Raw genomic sequence first — 27455 nt, 5'->3', positions numbered from 1 at the left:
ATAGAATCTTGACAGTTGATAGATCATGAACTTCACCTCTTGGGCCAGCCCCCATAATACCAATTTCTAGTGTTTTCTCGTGTGCCCTTGCTGGAGCTGCTGACTTTATTTTCCTACCTCTTTCCCACGTCTTCACTCCAGTTTTAGCATAAGGATAACCATCTGAAATAGTCTGAAGGATGACACATGATCAATTCTCTCTCACACATGCTAATAGATACAATATTAATATATATTAATTGGGCCTCATAATGGGTCTCATTCTGACAGTTTTATACATGTAGATTCATTCATCTGCCCCGCACCCAAATGCTGAATTCTGACCTATTTCCTTGATGCCACTAGATGATTCTTTGTTTTGCCTGATCTGCTACTTAGAACAGAGGGAAATGGTAAACTGAATATATTTTATCTGCAAAACTTAGCAGTGACTTTGAATTGACCTAAAGATGGGAAACAAGGTAGAAGTATATGACAAGAGGCAACTGGTCAACAGGAAAATAACAGGGATATTCCTTAAGCTTTTGTAGGAGAAATGGCTATTTCTATTTGAGTGAGATCAGTTAAACTACTTGAGCTGAATTCTGGTTCCAAATACATGTGGTCAACCCAGGAGCCCTGGAAAGAATCTGGCTTTGTTTTAATCCAAATATTAGTCATTGCTGGGTGGACTTTTTTTAGGATGATTTTTGAAAAGATAAAATAAGGACACAAAAACCCGGAAGAAAATCCAGGTGTCACAGAAAGCATGGTGAGCCACTCTCCCTGCCCATCACTGAGAGATACAAAAACAGGTGTCTGTACAGGCTGGTGCTGAGCCTGCCCTTTCCACAGATGCATCTGAGTTTGGAAGCTGTTGTGGGGCTAATGGAAGTCCAGGACTTCATCATCCAGCCCAATGGCTGCTGTTGCCAGATATGAAGCAACAGAAGGTCATCTTGAGCTCCATTGTGCTCTGAATGGAGAGACACAGTGGGACCACACGGGGCCCAGTCTTTTCCCACAAAGTAGCGATGTGTTCCAGGCAAAAACCCAATTTGGGATGTTTTGGCCCAAAGGAAACATTTACAACCAAATTATACACCTCGGAAAATAAATGAGCTTTCATTTTGGAAGGAAACCCTGCCGGGCTCTTTATTATTTGTACCACAATCATAAAGTTGGTTTTAATCTCTGCAGTGGAATGCCATTGGGTTGGCCAAGTGGCAGGCTCAGTGGTTGGAGTGGGGACCATTTCACCCTGCAAAAAACACAGTGGGAAGGAAAGGAAATTATTTCTCGTGAAACTGTTCTCAGGAATCATTGGTTTGGGTGGCTTGGGGGGGGGTGTATCTTTTTCTAGCACATCCATTGAAACTTCAAAGTTGGTTTCTTTCTTCATCTCTTTCTTTTATTCTCTTCTTCAAAACTTCCAGGGGCCCTCTGGGGAAAACTGTGTCCTTTATAAATGAGTGAAAATCGAACAGTAGACCCAAGAAAGTCTATAATGGATTTCTCCCATAGCTCACAGGAGAATGGAATACTGAAGTTGCAGGAGACTGAGGGCAAGGCTGAAAAGTCTCCTTCCTTTTCCCCCCATAACAAAGAAATCTGGAGATTTAAACCCACTGAGCCTCTGCTCCCAGGATGCATGCTATGGAAGGACCGTGTTGAGGAGAAAGTGGCCAGGGGTCTGTGGGCATCTGAGATGACCCAGGTTGTAAGCATTTTGAACCACTATCAGATAAGTCTCAGAGTTCTTTGTATCCGTTTAGGGTGGAATAGAAAGTGACCCTCATATCCATCAAGAATATGACCAAATACTTTGGGTTAGCAATGCCTTTTCCAGACCTCAGGACTTAATGATCTTTCAGAGAGCTTCTCACTGGTTCTGGGAAAACTGGCATGGAGTCTTTGTGGGCATGTGGAGGTGTAGCAAGCAGAACATGACAGAAGCTGTTCATGTGAAGAGGAGTTCATGGCAAGACTTTGGCTCACAGATCAAGCAGTTAAGAAAGCCAGCTAACAATCCTGAGATGTTTTCAAAGTCTACTAGTCCTGAATGTCCTGGTGTCTGTCTGCATCCTACCAAAGACACCTGGACTTAACCAGCTTTGGGTTTGCCTAGAATATAAGCTCCCCACCACTCTTTAGGCTGCTGCAGCGTGTAACATCAGTGAGGAAAAGGATTATGTTTGTCTTGCTCCCCATTGAATCCCCAGCCCTTGAGTCATTAGCTCCCAGTAATTAAATGAATAAGTAAAAAAGAGTCCTGTAGCTCATCTGCCCACACACCATCAAAACAAATCCCAGATAATTAGATGATTTCAGCGCTTAATCATTTGGGGTGGTTGAATGTAAGTGTGGCTTAAGTGTTGGGTCTTCTTTGTCCCGCTCCTATTCCCCCTCCCCGAATTAAAGCATCCCAAGAATGAATTTAATAACTTTTTCTAGTCTGAATTTTATATCCGTGCCCTGGCAATGTTTAACTTATGACTGTTGGTTGCTTTTTATTTTCCATGAATGAGGATTGTATGCCTGAGCACCTCTCCTTCTGGGAGTTCCTTTCCCTTCCAATAATACCCAGTTAACCAGGAGTGGATCAACTGGGCCATTCTTCACCAACGAAACCCTGGGAGTGTCTTTCACTTGTTCCCTTGCCCTGACACTGAAGGCTTCCATTTCCTGGTGCCTGCCTTCGTTCTACCTCACCCGCCTCCCACAGACACCGACTTCTGGCAGTGGATAAGTCAGCTTTTATTATAAAAATGTTTATGGAGACTGTCAGTTCTTAACCTTAAAACTGAACCGTGCTGTTTGTATTTTCCTAAGTGATGGAGAGTGTGAAGGACTGATGAAAATGGAGCGTGAAGAGATCAAACATGCGCCTTGGAATCTTTGTTCAAGACCTGGAATAGGAGAAATTCCACTTGAGGGGGGTTGAATTCCAAAGAAAAGGATCCTCTGTGAGCTGAGCTCAAAGCTGAGATCATGACCTGATGTGAGAGAAAGTGAGGTGCAGGGAGCGAGGGGACCAGTGGGAGATGTTCAGGGTTAGGGTCATGTGATGTTCTGAAAGACAAACAAAAAGAGTTAGAAATATATTTCTTTTGGTCAGAGAGCAAATGAATTCATTTGCAACAAACTATCTTCTGAACTTCTCAGGCCTGCTTTCAAATGTTGGGAGTTTGAAAGAAGCCATTCATAAGCATGTATGACAAGCTGAATTACAGGACTTTTGTTTGCCATGGGACTTTTCTGTGGACTACTGGAGAGGGTGAACATTTGAAGCTGGAGTTCAGCTCTGAGTAACTGAATACCCAGGACATTGGTAAAAAATGGGCCTGGCTCTATCTAAAAGGCCAGCCTTTGTGTCTGCAAACTCGGGGAATAAGTAGGAGAGTCTGAGCTGGAATCAGCAAAGGGCATTTTCACATAGTGGGTTATAAATCTGCTGAAAGAGACTGAGACTATGGTTGGCACCAAGTGTTTTCATTGGGGCCTGTGCAAATTAGTTTGGCAAGAGCATTTTCAGGGACTGGATCTTGGCATAATTTGCCCATGTCTATGGAGCTTGGGACACTGAAATATAATCTTCACATCTTTCTTCTGTTTCCTACCAGCTTCATTTCCAATGTTGTCATGTCCTGGTGGATTGTTTTCCCTTCTTAGCCTGTCTGAGTCTCCAGAACCCACACAGGTCATGTGATATGTTACCTTTGGCCTAGGAATAGCTACCTTTTCCCATAGCCATGTGAAACATGCCTGTCTTTCTTCAGGACCTTGGGTCTTTGGAGAGAAAGATGAATGAGGAGGAGGTTGGTGGCCCTTTGCTGCCTTGTGTGGGGTACATGCTACTTAAACCTGCCAAAAAAGATCAGATTATGTTGACACTAAGTAAAGCAGAAGTGAGTTCACTCTCCATCTTTGCAGCTTGTGATCTTTTACCTTGGGGGTCCTTATCATTCAGGGATCTTTAAGCAGTGGTGAACATTTCAGAGTGTCTTACCCTAGCTGGGCTTACTAATTTGCATTTATTCATCATTTGTTTGGTTGGATTTTCTCAAGATAAAGCACTCCAACAAGCTGAGAGCTTGTCATATTCTGACAGCCCCATCCCTTTGCTATAGTGCCTCCTGGAAAAAGAATGCCTTAAATGGTCCCTGTCTACCTGTTCCTTCTCCTGGAGCAAGAGGAGTTCATTGGGTATGAACTGGGGAATGTTGTGAGACACTAGCTGTGAACTCCAACTTGGGACTCTTCATAGGAGTCTGAAAGTAAGCATTGTAACACATTCCCAAATAACACTGGTACTACTTTTAGAACAGCTAAATTAAAGTGATAACTTGAAGTTACCAGGTTCTTCTGGGAGGTTAAGAAAACTGTGGGCTAGGGCATGGACATGGTATGGTATGGCTATAATCCTAGAATCCCAGAGACTAAAGAAGGAAGATTATAAATCAAGATCAGCCTGGGCTATAGAGCAAGACACTATATCAAGTTGGGAAGACTATTTCAATTGTCTTAAACTTAAATAAATTTGTTAAAACACAAATTAGTAAAGCACAGATACTGACATCTATGTATATAAACATGCTAACATTCATAGTTACATATGTGTGTAGGCAAATACATATTTTATGTACATACAAACATACATTTCTAAATAGATTAAATGTACATATATGCCCCTTGAACATCTCAAACCCTGCCATGCCCTGTTGTTCTACTAGGGCTGTTCTGGGTACTAGCTGAGTATTAGATGTGACTTAGAGGCAATAGCCACTGGTTCCTCCCATTATATTTTTCTTGTCCCTCTAGGAGAAAAGGACATTGATCATGTTATCATTTGAAAGTTATCATTGAATGCTGTTGTAGCTAGACTTGGAGTTATCACATGGAAACTGGGCAAAGACCATGTTCTATCACTGTAAGAGAACCTCATCCTCCCACCTTTGAAGAACTGAATTCTGTTCCATAGATAATAGGATGAGTCAACCACGCCCACACCCATCAGGCTTCAAACTCTGGTCTGTTCATTCCTTCCTTCTTAATCCATTCATCCATTGCTCTATCTATTACATGGTCCATTTATTCTTGTAGAGGGCATTTAATGAGAGCCTATTATGTGTCAGATACCTGGCTAAGAGCCAAGTATATAAAGTTACAAACCAAAATCTAATATCTGCTTTAAGGAACTGATATTCTGATGGGAGCTATCACAAAAAGGACAGCCAATAAAATATTGACTTTTGGTAAAAATATCTTCAAAGGTAATAAGCAGAACAATGGGGGTGTTACTGAGGGGTTGAGAGGGCCACTAATTAATTATAAAAGGTGATGCTGCTATTATTGCTTCCCAGAGGGGAGACATAGGCAATATCTATTCCTTCTTCTATGACAAACTGAGGCATAATTTCACCAAAGTTCACTATGGGGAACCAATGTGTTTATTGGCTTCCTTCCAGAGCATAAGTGAGAGGTTACTTATAGGCATATGGGTATCCCACTCCAATAAAGCAGTGCCTGGAAAGCCTTCACCCAATGGAGATGAGAGCTTCCCTGTAGCTGCATAGATAAAGCCCTGCCTCCCTTAGTCTCTGCCTTTCCCCCAAGGCCACATGAATTGATGCAGAGTTGTATATAACAGTTAGTTGAGTGCAGCTGGATACTCAGGTGAGGGTGTCATGACCTCCATCTCTACATGAATGGCTGTAAACAACCAAGCCAACAAGCTTAGCTAGGAGAATCCTTTTGCAAGAGAGCACAGCTGGACCCCCCCCCCCCCAGATAAAGATTGCTTTGCTCTGAGAATAATGATACATCACAGGTGACCAGGAAAATCCGTTCTCTCTGAACGTGAAATTAGAATGAGGAGAGGAGTATGCCCTAAACCAGCTTGGAAAGCAGAGAAGTTCTTTCTGTTGTCATTGAATAGGAATGGACTTGAGGAATGGACTTGCCATGGCTAATCTAATTCATCCTTTGTACAGCCCAGTTTGTCTTTCAATCACTGTTTAACCACAGATGATAACAAAAGTGAAAAAAAGCTCTAAGCATGTAAATAAATTCAACAAAAGAAGCCAGTGTAAGGTACAGCAGTAATGTAGAAGAGGGATTCATCTGGCAACAATTTAAGGAAGACTTCATAGAGAAGGGAATACCTATGCAGGGTGATCAAAAACACATAGCAACTTTCTGTGGATAGTAAGAGGAGCAGAGACAGAGGCAAGCGTGTCATGGAGGCATCTACCAAAGCCTCAGTATGAATTTTAAAAAGGTATAATAGTGTCCCCTCCTTCAGCCTGAACCTCAACCCCTACTTGTCCCTCCACAGACTCCTTCCTGCTCTGTATACATTGTACAATGTATGTGGTATCCCAGAAGACACCACAGAGGGTCACCTCTACCCTGCATTTTAAGCTTTGGCATCCTGTGGATATGTGTTCATTCACTATAGTGTGAAAATTTAATATTAAAAATTATTATTTGTATTTAGTATGGAAAAGACAATCAACTCTTGGCATATAGGTGACAGTTAATTATTAAAAGACTTTCTAATTTAATTATTTTTTACTGATTGGCATATTCATGCATATCTATAATGAATTTTAGTTCACCTTTATCTCTACTTCCACCCTGTCTCATTATCCCTCCTTCTCCTTTTGAACCTCTCCTTCTTCCTAAGTCCCCCTCCTACTTCCATGGTGTGTGTGTGTGTGTGTGTGTGTGTGTGTGTGTGTGTCTGTGTCTGTGTCTGTGTGACTATGTGTCTGTTCATTCCTGTGTGTGTCTCACTGAATTTAAGCAGGACTTTCTGTTCCTACACAAGCATGAGCAGGAAGTTATTTACTGGACCACACCAATTCTTCATATGTACAATGGAAGGGGGTGGTAATTATGCCCATCTGATGGGGAGCTTTGAAAGGCAGCTGACTAGAATAGTGCATAGAAAGTAGTAGGACAAAGTTAGTCTGGAGACTGTTCTCTTAAGGGAGGAGGTAGAAGTTTGGTTGGTACTAGGAAAGGAAATAACTAAACCCTGGGAGAAAAAACAGTGAGAAGAAAGAGCCACTGTAAGAGCACCGGGAAGATGAACGAGTGAGGGATTGGGTGAAGGGAAGCAGTGTTTCTCTTCAAGCTGCTACCCATTTTATAGGAGAGCCCCAAGAAAGTGATGCTTCTGATGAGAAGCCACTTACTTATGTATTTATTATTTTTACAGTGCTGAAGAACAAACTGTTGCAGCCTTGCACTTGCTAGGCAAGTGCTTCTAGTGGCTACATCCCTAGTAACTGCTCTTCTGTTGTCAAATACTGTATTCTTTTATTCAGAAAATGAAAAAGCAAGAATAGAAACAACTTGATTTTTGTTTTTTGGTTTTTGGTTTTTGGTTTTTTTTTTTTTTGTGGGGGGGTGTATTTGACCTTTCCATGTGTCATTTCTCTTTGATTCCTTCCCTGGTTTCTTTTGTGGTCTTTGTAGTTATGCACATCCTGTACATATAACTTACAGAGAGAGGGAGCACAAATCATACATGTTCTGCCCAGTGAACTTCCACAAAGTGAACACATCCATTCATCCATTTCCCAGATCAAGTAGTGGAATACAGCTATACTCCATGAGCCTCCCAAGGGCTCCCTTCCCTTCACTGGCTCCCCCAGGCTGCCACAATCTGGACATCTAAGACTATTGGTTAGTTTTGCCTGCCTTTGAACTTTATATAAATAGAATCTTAAGTCATATGTTCTTTTGTACTTGACTTCCTTTGTTCTCGATGATGTTTGTGAAATTTGTCTGTTATTAGATGTGGTTATAGTGTGTTTATTCTCATTGCTATATAGTGATTCATCCTATATTTTAGGTATACATTTTACTTATACCTTCAAATACTGGTGGCCAGTTGGTCCCTGCCACTTTTACAATTCAGCCCATATGTTTAGCAGGTCCAAAATAAATTTTGATGGCCCCACCTGCTAATATCCGAAGCAATACATACTTGGGGCCCATTGTTTCATCTGTCCCCTGGAGTAGCCCTCTTAGTGTTTGCATGACATACTATGTGGCATTTTGCTTCTGCCTCTTTATGTGTGGGTTGGTCACCATCTGTTTTATTTCCTCCTTGTTGTATCTTCTGCTTTCATTGACCAGACCTAATTTTCCCTATGAAGTTCTCAGATTGCACAATTTACACAATATTGGACTATATTAGATCTACATAAGATTTTCTCTAAGAAAGGGAGGCCAGGATTTTCCTGGTAGCAAACAAAATGGGGAACTGGGTTGAGGATTTAATTCGTAGGGTGCTACACTAGAATAGTGCTGTTACTCTGGGAAGGGGAGGATAGGGAACTCAGAACAGCTATAGACTCTCCTATTCTCGACAACATCTCCATGGGGAAAGTTAGGACAACATAGACCTGTGCAAGAGACTAGGAATTTGGGGTGTGCTTCCTAGCAAGGAGCCTACCAGCCTTTTCATTATAGAATTGCAGTTCTCATGCCTAACCCAAATGAAAGATTTATTTAACATATGGTGCCTAGGATGTTTGAGTGATGCTTTATCTACCCAATTTCCAGGACTCTCCCATTTTTCTCTCTAGATCCATTTTTATCTGCTAAATTTATGTACATGGGCTCTACATACATTGAATCAACTAAGCATTGTAACTGCCTCTTGCTCTGGCTTCAAGTTGGCTTTAGCCAATGTGAAACACGGTAGGCATAAGGAGAGACTATTTGGAAAATCTTGTATATCAAGCTCCACCCTCATCCCTGCCCCTACACATAACTCTCTATTTTCCTTATACAAACAGTAACCTCTTCCTTTCCTTACATCATCAAGTCTGTGCTATAAGATCTCCATGGTGTTATTGACCAAGAGGTGGTAGTTTCTGGCCCCTTTGTCCACAAATGCATAGGCCATTCTCTTGTGTTCTCTTCAGTTACCAAGCTTAAGAGCACTTCAAGTTTTCTGTTCATACTTAGACTGATTTATCCTAATATGGTAATGTCAATACCTGCATGATGGTTAATCTTAAATTCCAACTTGATTGGATTAAAAGGCAACTAGATTAATAATGCACAACTCCTAGTGTTTCTGTGGCAATCAGAGACTGTTGATCATGGGAGTTCTGACCTAATGAGTGATTGATTCATCCCTCGATGGATTCATTGTATGATAGCATTATTGTGTGGTCAGGAAGTGTAGGAGATGGAGCCTACTTGGATAAATTAGCTCACTGGGGGTGTGTCGTGTATCCCCTTCCTCTATCCCCTGGATGTCATATTGTGAACTGATCTGCTTTATCATGATTCACCATGATAGACTGAGGCCTTTGATATAGTTAGCCAAAATAGATGAGTCTTCTCCTTAAGTGAATTCTCTTAAGTATTTGATGACAGTGATGAGCAAAATAATCAATACGACTGGGAAGAACAGTAAACAGATAAATACCTTCTCTGCTGCACCCCACTCTCCACAGCCTCTAGAGAATGTGCAGTTCTCTTTCTTGAACCTCCAGTAACTGAAGGAGTTTTGATGGGAGATTTGTCTTATATGATAATACAACCAGGAAATTCTTTGTCTCCAGGATCAGAGGGGAACTATGTATGGGGACAGGCAGGATGAAAGTAAGTTTTATACCTGGGGACAGCCTTCTGTCGTCTTTTTCACATGCCATGGTTCTCCACTCTTGTTTCAGCTTTTTAGTGCCTTGGGCCAGGATCCGGACAAGTTGGATAAGATTGAAGAGCATAATAAATTGTATGAAAGAGTCATCAGCTGGGTATGGTGCTGCACACTTTTAATCCTAGCACTCTGGAGGCATGGACAGAACTCTTTGAGTTTTAGGCTGGCCTGCTCATAGTAAGCTTGAGGCCAGCCTAGGATAGGACACTTTGTGAAAGTGAAACCCTGACTCAAGGGGAAAAAAAGTCACTATATGTTAAGTTGTGAAGACTCTGGGCCATTTCCCTTCCTTAAACTGAAAATGTCCCACCCTTCAGGATTTCCTACTTTCTACCCTTGCTCTTTTTTAATGTGTGAGAATTTTTTAATTTCCCCTCTAGAACTTCTTAAAGACAAAAGGAAAATCTGCCCATGTGCAGTTTTCATAAATTTCAGTTTAAAAACGTGATTCTTCTACCAATATAGAGTAAGCAAATCTCAAAGTTTTAACTAATTAATGAAAAAACTAGGAAGAGATTAATGCCAGGTCACAGAATTTGAAGAAAATGCTGTGGGAAAATAATTGAGTTCATTTTTATATATGAATAAAATTAGTTAATATACTAGACATCCATAAGCCTTGGTTATTCTGCTGAACCAACTCCAAAATTTCTACAGGATGACATTCTCTAAGCAAGCATATCACATTTAATCTACCACCCTAATCAATAATACCTCAAAGATGTATCCTCCCAGAGAATTAAATAAACTCAGATAAATATGTTATATTGTGCCTCATTATGAACTGATGAATTTCCCCTCCCCTTTGCCTTCATTTCCAAGTTTTTGATAAATTTCCCTAGTAATCCATGTGTGATCTGAACTGCCATGGTCCAGCACACAGTACCTGAAACATGATAGAGATATTTGTTCAGAGAGCTCATGAATCTAACAAACAAACACCCCCACCCCCATTACTTGAGCTTTGTCAAGACACCCAACAGCTGCATCACCTGCAGGAACCAAACTGTGTTTCCTTGGAGACAGGAGAACAGAAGCTCAGTCAGATTCATCTGGATAGGCATGTGGGAGGGGGGAACAAGTCCTGGTGACCTGCAGCTTTCTCCTCACCTCCGGCCACATTTGGTCTATGGCAGCTCTATAGTTAGCTTATAGAGCTTATAGGCCTGGCTCTCTAGTAATTGAGCATGAATGGTTTCTGGCAGCCCACAGAGCTACACAGGTGTACCATGAAAGTACAAGGAAAAACTCTTGTGACTCAGCTCTGAATCTTTGAAAGGCTGGTGGTGGAGCTGTTAACAAAGAAGTTCATAAAAAAGGAAGGAAGTAGATGCTGAACCTTGCAACAGTATTCACCAACCCTGAGTTAACATGAGAACGGCTCCAGGAATATTATAGTCACTGTAGGCAGCATCTGCATTTGACGGGTCAGGGCCATTGGGTTTTTATTTAATCACGCTACCTGTGGATCTGATGCCTTGGCCATTTCAAAAAGTTTTAAAACACATTAAGGCAGTTAAGAACATGTTCTACTGTTGTAGAGGACCTGAATTCAGTTCTCAGCAACTACATCAAGCAAATCAATGCCTCTGGCATCCACAGGCACCTGCACTATGTACACCTCTCTCTCTCTCTCTCTCTCTCTCTCTCTCTCTCTCTCTCTCTCTCTCTTCCTCCCTCCCTTTCTCTATCTGTATCTGTCTCTATCACATAACACACATACATAATTTTAAAAATAGCAATCTTTTTTTAAATGTTTAAAAACCTCATTTCTGTGATACAATTGTTCAAGACAACTGTCTTGTAAGGGTTACAGCCTAAGGACATCACAACTGGGTAGACTGAGAGCTCTTCTGAAATTCTCATCTACTTCATAAGACCATTATATAGGTCCTGTATCAGCTTTCACTGTATAACAAGCCACTCTGAATTCGTTAACTTTAAACCATAAAAGTCTATTATGCTTCATAATTCTCTTAATCTCATCCAAGTTGGCTCAGCTAGTCCTGGTGGTCGTGATCTCAAGCTGATGACTGTCCTTTGGCAAATTGATTGGTTTAAGATATATGACCCCTGATCCACATGTCTCCCATTTCAGTAAGTTAATCCTGGCTTCTTAGCACACTCCAAAAAGCAACTAAAATAGGCAACACTAAAACACATGCACTTTGAGGTCTGTGTTTGTTACTGTCCATTTGTCCATAGTAAGTAGCATGAACAAATTCACAGTGAGGAGCATCATCAAAGATTATATACAGGTACACCTGCTTAAAGAAGGGTTGTATAGGGAGGAAAGATTTGTAGACATCTTTAAAACCATTCTACCATAGAAGCAAACCACAGTAACTTACTCAAACTTACAGCAAGGCAAGGTTGGGCCTGCCTGGGACACAGGCCTCATTCTAGAACCAGCACTATTCCCACAATTCCAAGGGTAGAGATCCATTTCCTTTAAAAGTCTATTTATAGGTAATTGGACTGGAGAAACTATTAGAAGTAAAAAGTGTTGACCTTAAGTGTTGAGAAGACTCCATCTTCTTAATGGGTAGAGTAACTGGGTAGGGCCAGCCTCTGAACAAGCATCCTATGTGATCTTGCTTAGCTTCTGAGATTTCCCTTCCAAAATCAGAATCCCAGCTTTGGCCTGGGTCCTTAGTAGCCTTTATTCCATATGGGAGATACAGATTTATTGCCTGAACCTCCTTGACCTGCTGGACCCCTTCTCCTGGCCAAAGCAGGTTTTGGATACTTGGCACCTGCTGTCTTTATTTACTTCTGTTGCTATGATAAACACCAAGACCAAAAGCAACTTGGGGAGTGTTGTGGTTTGAAAGAAAATGGCCCCCATAGGGAGTGGCAATATTAGGATGTGTGGCTTTGTTAGAGTAGGTATGGTCTTGTTGGAGGAAGTTTGTCACTGTAGGGGTGGACTTTGAGGTCTCCTATGCTCAAGCCAGGCACATGGTGACACACAGTTCACTTCCTGTTGCCTGAGCATCAAGATGGAGAACTTTCAGCCGCTTCTCCAGTACCATGTCTGCCCATGCACCACCATGTCCCTCCATGATGATAATGGACTAAACCTCTGACTCTGTAAGCCATCCCAATTGGCTTTATAAGAGCTGTCATGGTCATCATTCCTCCTCACAGCAATAAAAACTCTAAGTAAGACAAGGAGGAAATGGCTTCTTACATTTTGTACTTCAGAGTTCATCACTTAGGGAAGCCTGGATAGAAGTTCAAGGCAGGAACTGAGCAGAAACCATGGAGAAGTGCTGCTTGATAGCTTGCTTTCCCTGGCTTGCTCAGCTACCTTTCTACACACCTAAAATCTACATACCCACGGATGGCACCTCCCACAGTATGTTTGACCCTCCAGTGTAAATTAACGGTCAAGAAAATGCCTGCACAGAAATTTCCACAAGCCAGTCTATTGGAGGCAGTTCCTCAATTGAGATTCTCTTTCCCAGGTGATTTTGGTTTTTATTGAGTTGACACTAACTAGCACATGGGCACAATGATTAGTGCCTCTCCAAGCTAGAAAATTAGTCCAGATCAGCGGTTCTCAACCTGTGGGTTGCAACCTCTTTGGGGACTGAATGACCCTTTTGTAGAGGTCACAAAGCATCAGAAAACACAGAGCTTTACATTATGATTCATGACAGTTGGCAAAATTGTGAAGTAACGACAAAACTAATTTTGTGGTTGAGGGTCATCACAACACGAGGAACTGCATTAAAGTGTCACAACATTAGGAAGGTTGAGAACCACTGGTATTAGACACTCACTCTGTTTTCCTTCTTTCTTTTAAAATATTTTTGAGAATTCATTTATGAATATCATATTTCTATCTCTTTCAGTGTCTTCCACATATACTCTCAATTTCATGACCTCTTCTTTGCCATTATTTACACAGAATCTACCAAATCCGTTTAGTGTTACTCATGTGTACATGAGTTTGGGACTAAGCACTGATTAGACAACCTCTCAGCGAGCTCATCCTGCAGCCACTGATTACCTGTAGATCTTTATCTAGGGGAGCACTTCTACTATTTATGTTGGTATGTCAAGTGGTGTTGTCATTATGCAAATCTTGTTTAGGCAACAATAGTGTTGTCATGTTATGAGCATAGATTCTCTTTTACATCTACACATTATAGCAGTAACACTTTGGCCCTCTAGCTCTTACAATCTTTCTACCTCCCTTTTCTGTAATTTTCTCTGAACCTTTGGTATAGCTAAAATGCAGAGAATCACTGTCTTCTAGCAATAGAGAAGGCACAACTTGAAACATCACCAATAATCCATACTCAATAATATTTGCTCAGAGTGCAACATTTAGAGGATGCTGAGCTCCAGTGTGGCCAAAAAGCAGTGACTGAAGCCCCCTGGTGGACAGCCCAGGCCTTCCATTATAGCCCTTGGCAAATAAGGTCTGGCCTCAAATTTGAGTACCCAGGGACAAGGACTCATGAGATCCAGCTTTATTATCTAAGTTTGTCTAGCTACCCCTAAGGAGGACTCTAGAAAATACAAATTTTCTACTTTATATTTTCATTGATGTTTTATAGCATGAGTAAAGATTCTCTTCTGGAAAAACTGGCTTTCCATCCTTATAATTATGTCTTCTATGCTATCTTAGAGTTGAAAGGGTGATTTCAGTTCATTTTTTAACTAACAGAACATAAAAGAAGTGGGTCCTGGAAAAATTACCCCCTCTGTTTTCTGTGCCAGCGATGGAGAAAACACAACTTGAAATGCCACTAATAACCTACAGTTTTAAGATCAAAGCAATACAGAAGTATTAGAGATAAATCAGCAACATGCTGACTTCTATTTTGCCAGCTGGCCCAGAAGCATTAGGGGAGATGAACAGAGTTGAGCAGCTCCTCCCCCAGAGAGCCAATTCCTGCCCCTGTGCAGAGAATTGACCATCCTTCATCTCTCCTAAAGCAGTGCCTGAGATCCTAAGTGAGGTCACTCCCATGCCCTAAAGTAAACATCCTCCTGATGCATTCTGCCACCACAACCGGAGATTCCTCGGCTATTAGTCAGACTTTAAACAGAAGGCTCTATTGGTTCCCAGCCAGGACTGTGACACTCCTGCCTTCTTGAAACATGATGTGGCTGTGTCACCAACGCCCAGGGTTGTCTCCGGGATCCCCTAACAAAGACCGAAGCACATGTCTGGCCATCTCCTCTCTGCCAGGATGTTTCCTAAGGAGTTGCTGCATTTTTTCTGCTCAGTTTAGAATAGAGGCAATGATGAAGTAACTATTGACTTCATCCCTGCTGTTTGCAGGACAGTGATTGGCGTCGCATGCACGTACAACAAGAACGGACATCCATCAACCTTTGTACCCTCACATCCAGATTTGATGGTGTCTCCCTAGTGGATCTTGATTGCCTCTTTCCAGCACCCACTGCTGCCACTTGTAGAGAGCGCACATCTCCATTCCATCGTCTTGAGTACTACAAACTTCGTCCCTTGGAGAAGGAGATGCTGAGATCCAAAACTCATTTTATTCATTTTCTGATTTTTCTCTCCCCAGGAGTACTTGCTCTTCAATCATGTGTGAAGATAATCAGTGTGTCCTTTATTCTTTTATCTTCCCAAATGGAGAACTTTTGCTCTTCCCTTTGAAAACCCCATGGCATTTCTTGAACTTATTTTTAGATGTGTGGAAGTTTTCCAGACAAAATCGATGCCCAGCACAGATTAAAAAAAAAAAAAAAGTATGATTATCCTGGGTACAAGGAAACAGAGTGTTTTAATATGGAAGAAGTGTAGCCATATGCCTGGGTGCAGCATGGCTTCCTTTAATCTGGAAAAAGGAAACAAGCATTGTTGATAATAATATGCAGATGTCCAGCTGCAAATGAGGACATATTGTTAATTAGCTATATTGTTAGTGTGTTTTCAGGAGAGAGACTACAGTGACGTTAATTATAATCTCTGTTGTTTGTTGTTCAAAGCCTATGAGACCAAATGCATTGCTAATAATATCTTCTTTAATATCTTCAATAGAAGATTCTTAGATTCTTTTTTTTTTCTTTTAGAATCCCACATTAAAGCTACATTAGGAGTAATGAGGCCTACAGCCTGAGCCTAATTAAAACAAAATCTAACAAGACATAGCAATCATTATCATTAACTAGTACTTATTTGGCTCCCCTTCAGCAGTTGGAATTGAGGTATGGGGTGCAGAGATCCAAGATATAGCCTTCTTTGCCCCCCAGAAATTTGCCATCTAGTCTGACTCTGAGACGTCGGCCTGGTTGTATTAGCCTGGGAATAGTTTCCACAGCCTTGAAAAGGAAAAGCACTAAAACATTTCTAGCAAACCAGTTTGTTACCAGCGTGTGCCTCTCCTGGAGGCTCGGGCAGGGGCGAGAGCAGCCGTATTTTTCACACAACAGCCCTTGGTTGATGTCTGCCAACAGGAGCCGGTGCTATTTGCAGACAGGGACAACAATGCTTAGGTCATTTTCCAAAAACTGGATCCGTTGACCATTTCTTCACCCTGTTCCTCTCTACTGATCATCTTCCTTACTGATGGTCATCATCTCAATTTGTCCTGTGGTTTGTTGTCCAAAGAACCTTGTGCTTTCACCCTTGTATCCATTGCCTGCAGCAAATGACCAACTGGGACACTCTGGCCATTCTGACCACTCTGGCCGTAGATTTGGTTGTTTGTGGTAATCACAAGGAGAAGCTTGGGCCACACAGTGGCAGAGTGCTGTGACTGGACAGCCTTGGTCTTGCACCTATAATGTATTCAGCATAAAGAACACAATGATTTAAAAAAAAAAAAACCATGGGTTTATCATCTTAAAAAAAAAAATTCTCTCCTTCATCTCAGTATAACTGTCCCGGCGAATGCAGGACTAAACTGTGAGAGAAAAGGAAGATGGAAGATACAGGAGGGTTGAGGTAATTTGAGTGCCATGCAGCTCCAATAAGCCTCCAACTAACTTGCAGAATGCCAGGAGTGACGTAGCACCCAGTGGAGAAGTCACAAGATAGGCTGGTGTTTACACTAGTCAACTACATCACAGTAGGGCTCTGAGCTGTGCCTCTCCCGGCTCTGAATTCTTCAGTATTATAAAACAGGCTGTCAGTTGCAGGCTTGTGTCTTCCTGGCTCACCTTCCCACTTTCCCGTTCTCTTCACCTATTCACTTGTATTTCCTTTTGATCTCAGCTTACAAATTACCCCCTCAGAGTTTAATTACAGCTACTTCAAATAACGATAGTCATTTTTCTTTATAGGTTCTATTATATGTATGTTCATGCACTTTCAGATTCAGTGGGCATCAGTCATATAGTTTTGCTCTAACTGGGAGCCCAACAAGCTGGTACCTGTGGCTTTTTTTCCCCAAGAGAACTTTGCTAAGAACTGAAAATATCCTTGCTGCCTGTCACTGCAAAGTATTCCAAACTCATGTGCACTGTCTATTCCCAAGCTCTTGATTCAGCCCTTTGTGCAATGAGCTCTGGTTCATTTGAGTGAAGACAAACCCTTGAACATTACTGAGAGCACTCTAGTATAATTTAAAGGAAATACTGCCTAGCACAGTCAGCAAGATTTGAGGAATATAATGTGTAAATGCAGAAGCAATGACAATTCAGTAAGTATTTGTAGAGGGTTGCAAATTTGATATGGGATGTTATGGGAGGTTGCAGAGCCCAGAATCTGTAACTGGCTGCCGAAGATTCAGTCACATTTCATCTTATGCTCTGCCAATAATTCTGTCATTTAAGGATTGAGTTCAATCACAAAGATCAAAAGCTCAACATGGTTAACTAGCTACATAGGTTTTTATTTTTTTATTGAAAATGTTTTTCACATACTATATAACATTGTGCATACTTATATAGTATAATTCAAAATATGTATGCCATGAGCAATAAGTTGCTGATAATTAACCTCAAAAATTTACTATATAGTCTATGCTTTGGGAATTTTTTAACTTTTCTAGTTATTTTGAAACATACAATAAATTGTTGAGAACTACTGTTACTCTCCTGTGCTATACAACAATAGACCTAACTTGTCCTCTCAACTATATCTATGTACCCACTACCTAAGCTCTTCTGGTACTCATTCCCTAACCTTCCCAATCTCTGGCAACCAGTACACTCCCTACTCTGTAAAGATTAATATTATTTAACTACCACAAATGAGCAACAACAGGCAGTTAATGCAGTTCCAAGATTCCATCAGTATTTCTATAAATGACAGATGGTGGTATTTTTTTTAACCAAGCCAGACACATGATCCTGGCATAAAAACTGACACCTAAACCAATAAAGGAGAGAGTTTAACATTTAATTAACTGTTACAGCTCTAAAGATAAAATAGATTTTACAGAAGGGAATACTGCAGCTGCTACTGTAGCAGTATTGTGCTGGGTCTTTCTATGTCAACTTGATACAAGCGAGAGTCATCAAAGAGGAAAGGTCCTCAACTAAGAAAATGCCTCCGTAAGATCTGACTAGGGGGCATTTTATTTATTATTTGATTAACTTTTATTGATTAATGTATTAAGTATTAAGTTACTTGATTCACATGGAAGAGGTCAGTCCATTGTGATTGGTGCCACTCCTGGGTTCTGTAAGAAAGCAGGCTGAGCAAGGCACGATGAGCAAGCCAATAAGCAGCATCCCTCCATAGTCTCTGCATCAGCTCCTGCTTCCAGGTTCCTGACCTGCTTGAGTTCCTGTCCTGACTTCCTTTGGTGATGAACTGTGATGTGGAATCATAAGCTGAATAAACCCTTTCCTCCCCAAGTTGCTTTTGGTCATGGTGTTTCGTCACAGCAATAGCAACCTTAACTAGGGCAATTATCAATGACAAGGATAATGGGAGCATCATCAATCCTGGAGTGATGTGATGAGGCTGATAGTACTCTCAGTTCTTTATACAGGAGAAGGTGGGATAGAGAAGGACAAAAGGCAAACCGAACCTGCTTCCTTTTTAGCACTTCAAGTCCTCACCTCTCCTTAACCCTAACTGGACAGCCTGTGTCACGTGATCACCCCTCAGCCACAACAGAGTTTGGGAAATATAGTTTTAGGCATCCATCTTCCCATCTGAAACAAATACTGAATAAGAAAAAAATAGGAAGGGTCATTGGGTAGGCAACTGCAGTATCTGCCACACTATTGCTATCTGAAGCAGAACACTAACCTGAAAGAGCCTGATGTTTTTAGAACCATGCTATTTTAAGTCCAACTACTTACAGAAAAATTAAGGATTCCCATGCACAAAGATAGCAAGTATGAAACCATAGCTAGCTAATTTTGACCCACCTAGATCACCTTCCTCAACTTCAGTTATCTTGTTTTTATTTTCAGTGGGTAACAGCTCTACCATTAGGACCATCAAGGGAGTGTCAGTGTCCTAGTGGAGCTGACACATGGCCAATGGCAAGTCACAGATTAAAGGCTGAGCAGGCCAGCCCCTTGTGTCACTTTAATTCAGACAGAAGGAATGTAGTAATTTTTGTCTTAAATTCCTGGACATCTCTAAACTATCATCTCCAGAAAAGGAGTTTTGTTTGTCTAAATAAAACTCTGTTTTTACAGTTGTCATCTATGCTGCAACTCTTTACCATGTTATAATAACTTAAGTGGGATATCCTGTGAGTATGCATAACCAGAGTGTTGTCATCAACTGGGATCTGCAAGAAAGATATGACCTATGCCCCTTTAAGAAAGATGAAGAAGGGCCTCCTGATAGTGGATGTCCATCATCCTCCCATCTCAGATCACCAAAATAATGGGTACTCTCTTATTTTGTTATTGATGGAGTAAAATTCCATTTCATCTTAGAGGGACCATTCTTAAATACCCTTCCCTGAACTCAGGTTTTCCACGTAATTACATTTGGAAGAGGTATAAACATAATTCAGACTTTCAGAGATAGTGAATAGCATTTTGTTATTAATTCCAATCTCCCAAATACTTTACAAATGTTGAGTCCCAGTGTCTAGGGGATAGGGTGGTTGGGGAATGATGGAGCAATGCCACAGTTTTGTGCAAGACTCAATTCAAAACATAATTGAATCCCAGTCCTCAAACTATTCCCAGCAGAGGTACTTGTGGCCTGAATTGCTCAGCCAAAGGTCCTAACTTTGCACTTCTCTTTTATTGTGTAGATACAGCCCAACTCTTGACCATCTTGCTGGAAGAGTATAGGGCTGTGATTATCTGCTGTGCTTCTGCATGGAGGGGCACTAAGCCATGGAAAGTTGAAAGAGTTTGTTTGGTTTGAAGCTAAGCCAGTAGTCACTCTACAATGGTGAATTTTCTATCGGAAGAGTTCAAGAGTCAACAGAAAAAGAAATAAATTAAATTTCGTCCTTTCCTTTTCAGACACCTAAGTAAAATGTCAATTAGCCACATATATTCATTTCAAATCTCTTCAAAACCACAAAATTTAGTAGTAAAAAGAAGTCTTCGTTGTGTATTGCGATGCTGAGAATTGAACCTAGGACCTTGAGCATGCTAGAAAAATGTTCCACCTCTGAGCTATAGTGCCACACAAAGAGTTTTGTTGTTGATCTAGTTAAGAACATATTTAGTTGATACAATAAATCTGTGACTTGAATTACAAAATTCTATAAAATGTTTGGAAAGCAAATACCAAACCCCTTATGTGATATATATGCCTAAGTGTCCAACAAGAAATTATTCAGGAGCCTTTCCACGGATGCTCAAATTGTTAGTTGGCGGCAGTCTTGTAGGTCTCTAGACCTTTATTTGGGTTCAATTTTCTCTTCAAACCAATATTGGCTCCCTCTTTTATGTTCTCTCTCTCTCTCTCTCTCTCTCTCTCTCTCTCTCTCTCTCTCTCTCTCTCCTGTCTTCTATTCCAGGGGAATGTGGTTAGGGTGCATGTGAGAGGGCAGAGAGGGTAAAAGTGAGGGAGGGAGGGGGGGAGGGAGGGAGAAGGAACTGGGATCAACATGAAAATAATAAATTAAATTAAAAAGTAAAAAAAAAAAAAGAAATTATTCAGGAGAACCAATTGTACATTCTCACGTCAACATGGAGAAACAACACCATCAGGTATGACCAACTGTACTCTCTAATACCATCAGGGAGAACCAACTGTACTCTAACACCATCAGGGAGAACCAACTGTACTCTAACACCATCAGGGAGAGCCAACTGTGCTCTCTAACACCATCAGGAAGAGCCAACTGTACTCCCCAACACCATCAGGGAGAACCAACTGTACTCTAACACCATCAGTATTGGCTGGGCATCCTGTGTTAACTGCACAGAAACAACCTCATTTGGTACCTTTTGGGAGGTTGGGACAGTGGTCTTATGTTGAAGAAAACTTTTCTATTTTCTCTCTTTACTTTCTCCTCACCTGTTTCTCTCTCTCTCTCTCTCTCTCTCTCTCTCTTTCGCTTTCTCTCTCTCTCTCCCTCTCTCTCTCTCATTTCTATCTCTCTTTCTTCCTTGTCACCCCCACCCCTGCAACTCAATCAGACAATAATGCATTTAGAATTCATTACATTGAGCAATGCCTCAGAATTCTAGTCCAACTCCCTCTACAATCTGCCAGGAAACAGAAACCATGGCAAAGAGGTAGCTGGAAAGGTTAACAGAGACACTGGCTCAGCCACATCTCTTGAGCAAAAGGGAAAGGCAAGTGAAAACATGAAAGCAACCTCTCACTTCACACTTCAGGGGTGACAGATATGCTCCAGGTTCTTCCTTGCCACTTCAAACATTGACAAAGGTGGTCTGTGTTTGTGTGTCATTTTGAGGCTCCTCTTGACCTTGGGTACTCAGAGTCAATGTGTTTTTATTCTAGACAGAACTGTTTGGCTGGGTCAACAGCACTGTAGTGGGGGCAGGGAGTGCGTGTGGAGACAATGTGCTGGAGCATAACTCCCAAACCTCAAAACATGCCCAACAATAACAACAGCATTAACCACTGACCCAAAGGCTGTGGAAATTCTATCTCCACATCTTCTTCCACCAGTAAACATAAAAATACTGTCCCTTAAGGGATGGAGGATGTCTTCACTGAGTGTTCCAGAGAGAGTATGAGGACAGGGATATCTACATTAGAAACATTTCCCCAATGACAAGTAAATTGGGACATTTTTCACTAGGCAAGAAAACCATTTGACTTGCAATTTTAAGGATAAAGGCATTAAACTTCAGAGTTTTCTTTTTTGTCACTTCCTGTCTCTTCATCTTTCTATCATGTAGTTCTTCAACTTTTGGCATTCTATACCCAGCCTTCCTGATTTTATGTTCCTATAAGTAGCTGTCAGTTCCTCCTCTAAGTGTTGTCTTATTTGCTCTATGTCATTCCTCTGGATCACTTTGAGGATCCTCCTCCTCTTGCTTAGACCTTGTCTCTGCTATTACCGCCTCAAAAAGGTGATTTCTGTCTACCTAGCTAATGTTTCCTCCATCATCACGTACTCTTTAGCAATCAGTAGTCTCTTGTCTTACTTGTCTATTTTTTGTTTGTTACACACAGATGTACATTCTAAAAGAGTACCTATCATGTACCATCTCATGCCTATCTTGTAGGTGGGATTTATTTATTGGATAGATGTAAATATATGAATGAAATGGATATATATGTGGCTAAATGGGTAGATGAATAGACAAAAATAAATGGCTGAACAGAAAGAAATAGGTAAATGTATTGATGAATGGAGATACAATGTATGAAATGGATAGATGTAGTCAATAGTTTGACTTAAATATTTATCCAATTTAATGAAATACTTTCCTTTGTGTCTTACACCAAAGAAACAAAGCTGAACATCAAGATTGTAAGTAAAGCCATGGTGGTTACCCAGTAGAGGCTGTGAGGAACAAACTATAAGTTAGTCCCAGCTTTAAATGAGTTTTCTCTTTTCCTTCAAAATACCTCTCTTAGGTTAATGTGCTTTGGTACTTAATAAATGGCTCATAACTCCAAAGAAAATGCTTAAGTAGCAAACTGAGAAACATTTCCTGATTTGACATTTACAGAAGGAGAAACATGTGCTAGGGAAATGAGTTGGGAATACTCTGCTGGCTTGGTGGTTTGAATTAGAATGGCTTATATATATAAATGCTTAGCCATCAGTTGGTAGATCCTTTTGGGAAAGACTGGGAGGTATGGTCTTGTTGGAACAGGTGTGGCCTTGGAGGAAGTAGGTTATTGGGAATAGGCTTTGAGGTGTTAAAAGTCCATGCTAGGCCTAGTGTCTCTGTCTGGTGCCTGTATTGCCAGGAAGTAAAGATCTTAGCTACTGCTACAGCACCATGCCTGTAGGCTTCTCACCATGACGATAATGAACTAACCCTCTAAAACTATAACCAAGGCCCCAATTTAAAACTTTTATTTGTATAAGAGTTGCCTTGGTCATGGTGTCTCTTCACAGCAATAGAACAATGACTAAGACACTGGGTTAACTCCAGCCACTGGAATTAAGTGTCCTTGTCCCTTGATTTAATGGACTGTTAAGGGTAGCACTTTTAACCACCTGTCTTCTAAGTATTTGTTCATTGCTTGTCTGTCTGTCTGTTTTAGAATAATCTCAACCTGGAGAGTGATTCCACATCAGAAACTGGCTTTCCTCTGTCCAAAGAAGTCCCAGGGGAGCACCAAGTCGTCCACCAACCCTTCCCCAGACAGCGATTTCCTCATGAGACTGGGCATCCTTCACTGCAAAGAGACGGCCCCAGATCCTTTCTCCTTGACCTACCAAACTTTCCAGATCTTTCCAAAGCTGATATCAATGGGCAGAATCCAAATATTCAGGTAATTCTCAGCAACTGGCAGGTAAAGGAAAAGAAAACAGTGCATCTCTTTGTTTCCTTACCTGATTCTAACAATCACTGGAGCCCCCTTGCCCTTCTCAAACCCTCTGTGATTCATGCTGAGAGGGTATTATTCCCATAAAGATAGTGTTGCAACACACCTGATGACTTTTGAGACACTGAGATATATTTTTAAAAATGTACCCTGCAGTTAACAAAATGTGGTAGCTATAGGAAAAAGCTATCATGACCTGTGAGTAGACCAAGTAACCCACAATCTATCTTCAAAGCACTCAGGAAGGTACTTCCCCTCAGTGCCTTGCTAGCTTGCCTTCAACACCAGAAATTCCTTCAGGAGAATTCCTCCTAAGGAATAAATGGCTTACAAAAAAGAAATAAATAAGAAAGAAGGTGATAACTGAACTCCCTAGAAGGGAGTTCATTTTTCATTAAATGGGATTTTTTCATTAAAATGGGATTTTAATGAAGCCGCAGAAAAAGGACACCAGCAAGGAGTTCTTGGATTAAAAAGTGATAGCATTCATCTACATTACAAGGGAAAAGTTGCTTTGGTCTGACCCCCCAAACATCCTCTTGAAGGAGAAGCCATACTCCCAGGAGGAATCACTATGTTGCTCACCAAAGCCACCTGACTGGTACACTGTAGTCATGGAGCTCAGCTCCAGGATCTCTGGCTCCCAGGAACACCCACCCACCACCAATCCATGTGTCAGGAACACACTCCTAATTGTGCCTGTTGCTTGCACCTTCTCTGCTCCCTGAATAAAATTTTTCTGGCAGCTCAGAGGGGCCCTAGGTGGCCTATCCTTCACCTCACTCCAATCTTTCTTTAAGTGTCTGTAGCCATATTTCTATGCTTTGTTTTGATTCCTGCATTTGTATAAGGACAGATTTTCATTATTTTATCATCATAGCAAATGCCTAGCTTGTGTAGTAGCTAGTTACTCAACTTGAACTCAGAGCATTCTTAATTCAGTGGTTTCCCGACACCTCCAATATTTGTGAGGTGTGTGTGTGTGTGTGAGAGAGAGAGAGAGAGAGAGAGAGAGAGAGAGATGTGTGGTGGGTGTGGGGGAATGCATGAGTGTATGTGGTATATGTGTGTGAGTGTGTGTGTATGTATATTGTGTGTATGTGTGTGTGTGTGTGCGCGCGCGCGTGTGTGTCCTTCTCTCCTCCATGGCCCTTCTGACTCACTCTCCTGACACTCTGCATGATATAATTTCAGAGCAACTTTCGTCCAACAAAGTTGTGTTGCTTTTTAACAATGAATGTCCCTGAGAACAGACCTTAATTAATGACCATCAAGCAAGGGCTGCTATATATAAAACACTACAATAGGTTATGAGACTTTAGCAAGCAGAAAGCCGTATCTTTTCAGTCTTTCCTGTTGATGACACAGGTATGGCTTACCCAGCTACCACACAGAACAGTACCAGATGGATCTTGAAGACAGAAAGGAAAAGCACTGTGTTCCCCAACAGAAGACAGAAAGAAGGAGGGCAGAACTCTGTGAGTGCTCTAGAAAGGAAAGGATTTTGGAAATCATAGTTGACAGAGTGTGCTCAGAAATCACTACCAAGTAACATTTCTGATGAGTGCTACAGTCTAATGACTTATTGGAAAAGCAAACCTTTTACTCTGGTGCCCTCCCTGGAACCGGCCACAAGGCTCTGAAAGAGCAGTGGATCTACCTGGGGGCAGGACAAAGTGACAGAGTAGGGGCAGTAGGCTCCATACCATTGCTACTATTGCTCCCTAATGTGGCTTTGTCTATAGGAATTTCTCATTGTTTATAGATTTTATGCTTCCTAGGCTCAATAGCTCTCACCTTAGACTATGGTTAACCTTAATTTCACCATGGCTAGCATTTATCCCAGAGGCAGGAAATCAGGGTGGGTCTCAATGCTGAGGCCCAGGGGATGGGAGATGTGGCTTTGAGAACTGCTAATGTAAAGCTGCAAGAGAATGTTGGATTGGGGAAAAAGGAACACTCTGGGCTTTTGAGTTTGGGGCCAAACTTCTTGTGTCCATTTTTCTTTCTTCATCAGTCTGGATATGCCCAATCTCTGTCAGGTACCTCTGGGACCTTTGAAAGTGCCACCTAAATGTTAAGGAAGGACAATAGCACAAAGGTTGTTGGGATCACAGGTTAAACCTGGGAAAAGATGAGCCCTCTCTCACCCACATGACAGATCTGTGCAAGAATTCAGTAAAGTGGCCAAGAAAACTCCTCAGATACCCTCATAATAAGCTGTGCTGTTTTTCTGAGTAGAAAGTAAAGGACCCTTTGAGACCATTCCTCCTGGAGAAGGAGCTCAGCAGTGTGGAAAGAACTAGACAGAGGCCAAGGTGAGGTAGCAGAGAATAAGGGTGGGACAAGAGAAGGCCCCGCCCACAAAGCCAAGGATCCTCAAAACATGGGCTTTTCTTGGGCAGAGCCTCTTGGAATTTTACAGAATCCTCTTCATCCACCACAAAGTGTGGTTATGGATGGAAATCATTGCCTTAGTGCCACTGAGACTCTCAACACCCTGCTTCTGTAGATCTGGAACAAGTGAAAGTCCCCACCAATGCTTTGCACTTGGTCCTGTCCTTACCCAGCACTCAAGCAAGAAGAATTTTGTCTCCAAATGGTGGTCCTGAAAGGGAAGCTTTGGAGGACATGGCAAGCGGAGGACGGACCTATTCCTGGGAAGGTTTCTTGTTTTTCCAGAGTTGCATTTTGGACACCAGAGACCACAATATCTGCCAAGAATACAGGTTTTCTATGGCTTCAAATATCATAGTTATTGGCAGAATGTATTTGAAACTAATACAGTTCCAACATAAAGATGTTGAAGCCAGACCCCAAACAACACAAGGCCTGCTGCACAATCCAGTTATTCCATTCTGCTTTCCATAGTCCCTGCCTGTTGGCCTTCCACAGTGTAGAGGAGTGACACAGAAATTTTTAATTGATCTGATGGCTTCTTTGCCCTAAAGAGAACTGAACTCCATTTCTAGACAGTCACCAAAGGGTAGTGTGAGTCCCCCCCCCACTCTTTGTGTGAGTGTGTGTGTGTGTGTGTGTGTGTGTGTGTGTGTGTATCTGTCTGTCTGTCTGTCTTCTGCCCACACATGCTCCTATGTACAGCATTAGCCTCTACCATCCCATGCACCACTACACTTGAGTAAACCAGTTCCCTGGTGGTCCTTTAGAACATAAGGGGCTTCCTTCCCAAAGGAGAGGGGGTGATGCTTTCTGGGTTGGCAGCCCTCAGCCAGGCCTCAGAGAACTCAGTGTTCTTTTGTTGAAAGCCACTGGCTTGATCCAGCCCATCCAGTCAATCACAACCCCCCCTCCCTGCTCACCAAGGGGCCTCAGCATTTCTCCCCTGGTTAGTAGCAAAAGGGGTATGTCAGGGGTAGGCTTCTGCTGCCAAAGCCTCTGACCTTCTGTGTGTCCTCCCTAGGCAAAGTGCCCCTTACTCCCACCCAGTTATCCTCGGCTGGAGCCCAGGAACCAGACAGGAGGAATCAATATGCTTGTCCCTGACCCCTCTGCCACTCCCAGCTCTGGAAATACATCCAAAGCTCCAGGACAGGATCCTGTCCGTCCTTTGAAAATGTCTGCACATCTCCAAAGTGACATTGTTGAGCTTCTGCAAAGGGTTGTGTCCTTTGGGCCCCTTGACGTTTTGGGTGAAGAACCCTTATTAAAAGCCTCGCGTCTGCTTCTGGGAAGTATTTTTATGCAGTCAGTCAGGCAGCCTCACTCTGTGGGAATTAGACTCCACATTGGCACTAGTTTCAGGCTGAGGAAATGGTGGGCTTGGGGGAGGGGAGGGGTAGTATTATTTCTGCATAGAAAGAAAAGGCCTCAGACTGCTAAGCTGCCTCTCTATGTTAGATTTTAAAACAACTTAAGAAATTAGTTTCTGCTTTAAAAAAAAAATCATTCAAGAAAGAAAGTAAATCCCCCAGGAAA

The 27455-nt window shown here is 41.7% G+C and overlaps 1 protein-coding gene across 1 annotated transcript in view; it reads left to right on the top strand.

The window, feature by feature from the left end:
* Ism1 (isthmin 1) overlaps positions 1-27455 on the top strand; it is a 76576-nt gene that overhangs the window by 26342 nt on the left and 22779 nt on the right. The window contains exon 4 of the mRNA XM_051183148.1: positions 23235-23465. Within this exon, the coding sequence (XP_051039105.1) occupies positions 23235-23465 (231 nt within the window). The remainder of the gene's footprint in view (positions 1-23234; positions 23466-27455) is intronic.

The sequence above is a fragment of the Phodopus roborovskii genome, unplaced genomic scaffold (assembly GCF_943737965.1).
Source record: "Phodopus roborovskii unplaced genomic scaffold, PHOROB, whole genome shotgun sequence".
In the NCBI taxonomy this organism is placed as follows: domain Eukaryota; kingdom Metazoa; phylum Chordata; class Mammalia; order Rodentia; family Cricetidae; genus Phodopus; species Phodopus roborovskii.
This window is presented reverse-complemented; position numbering and strand designations above follow the sequence as displayed.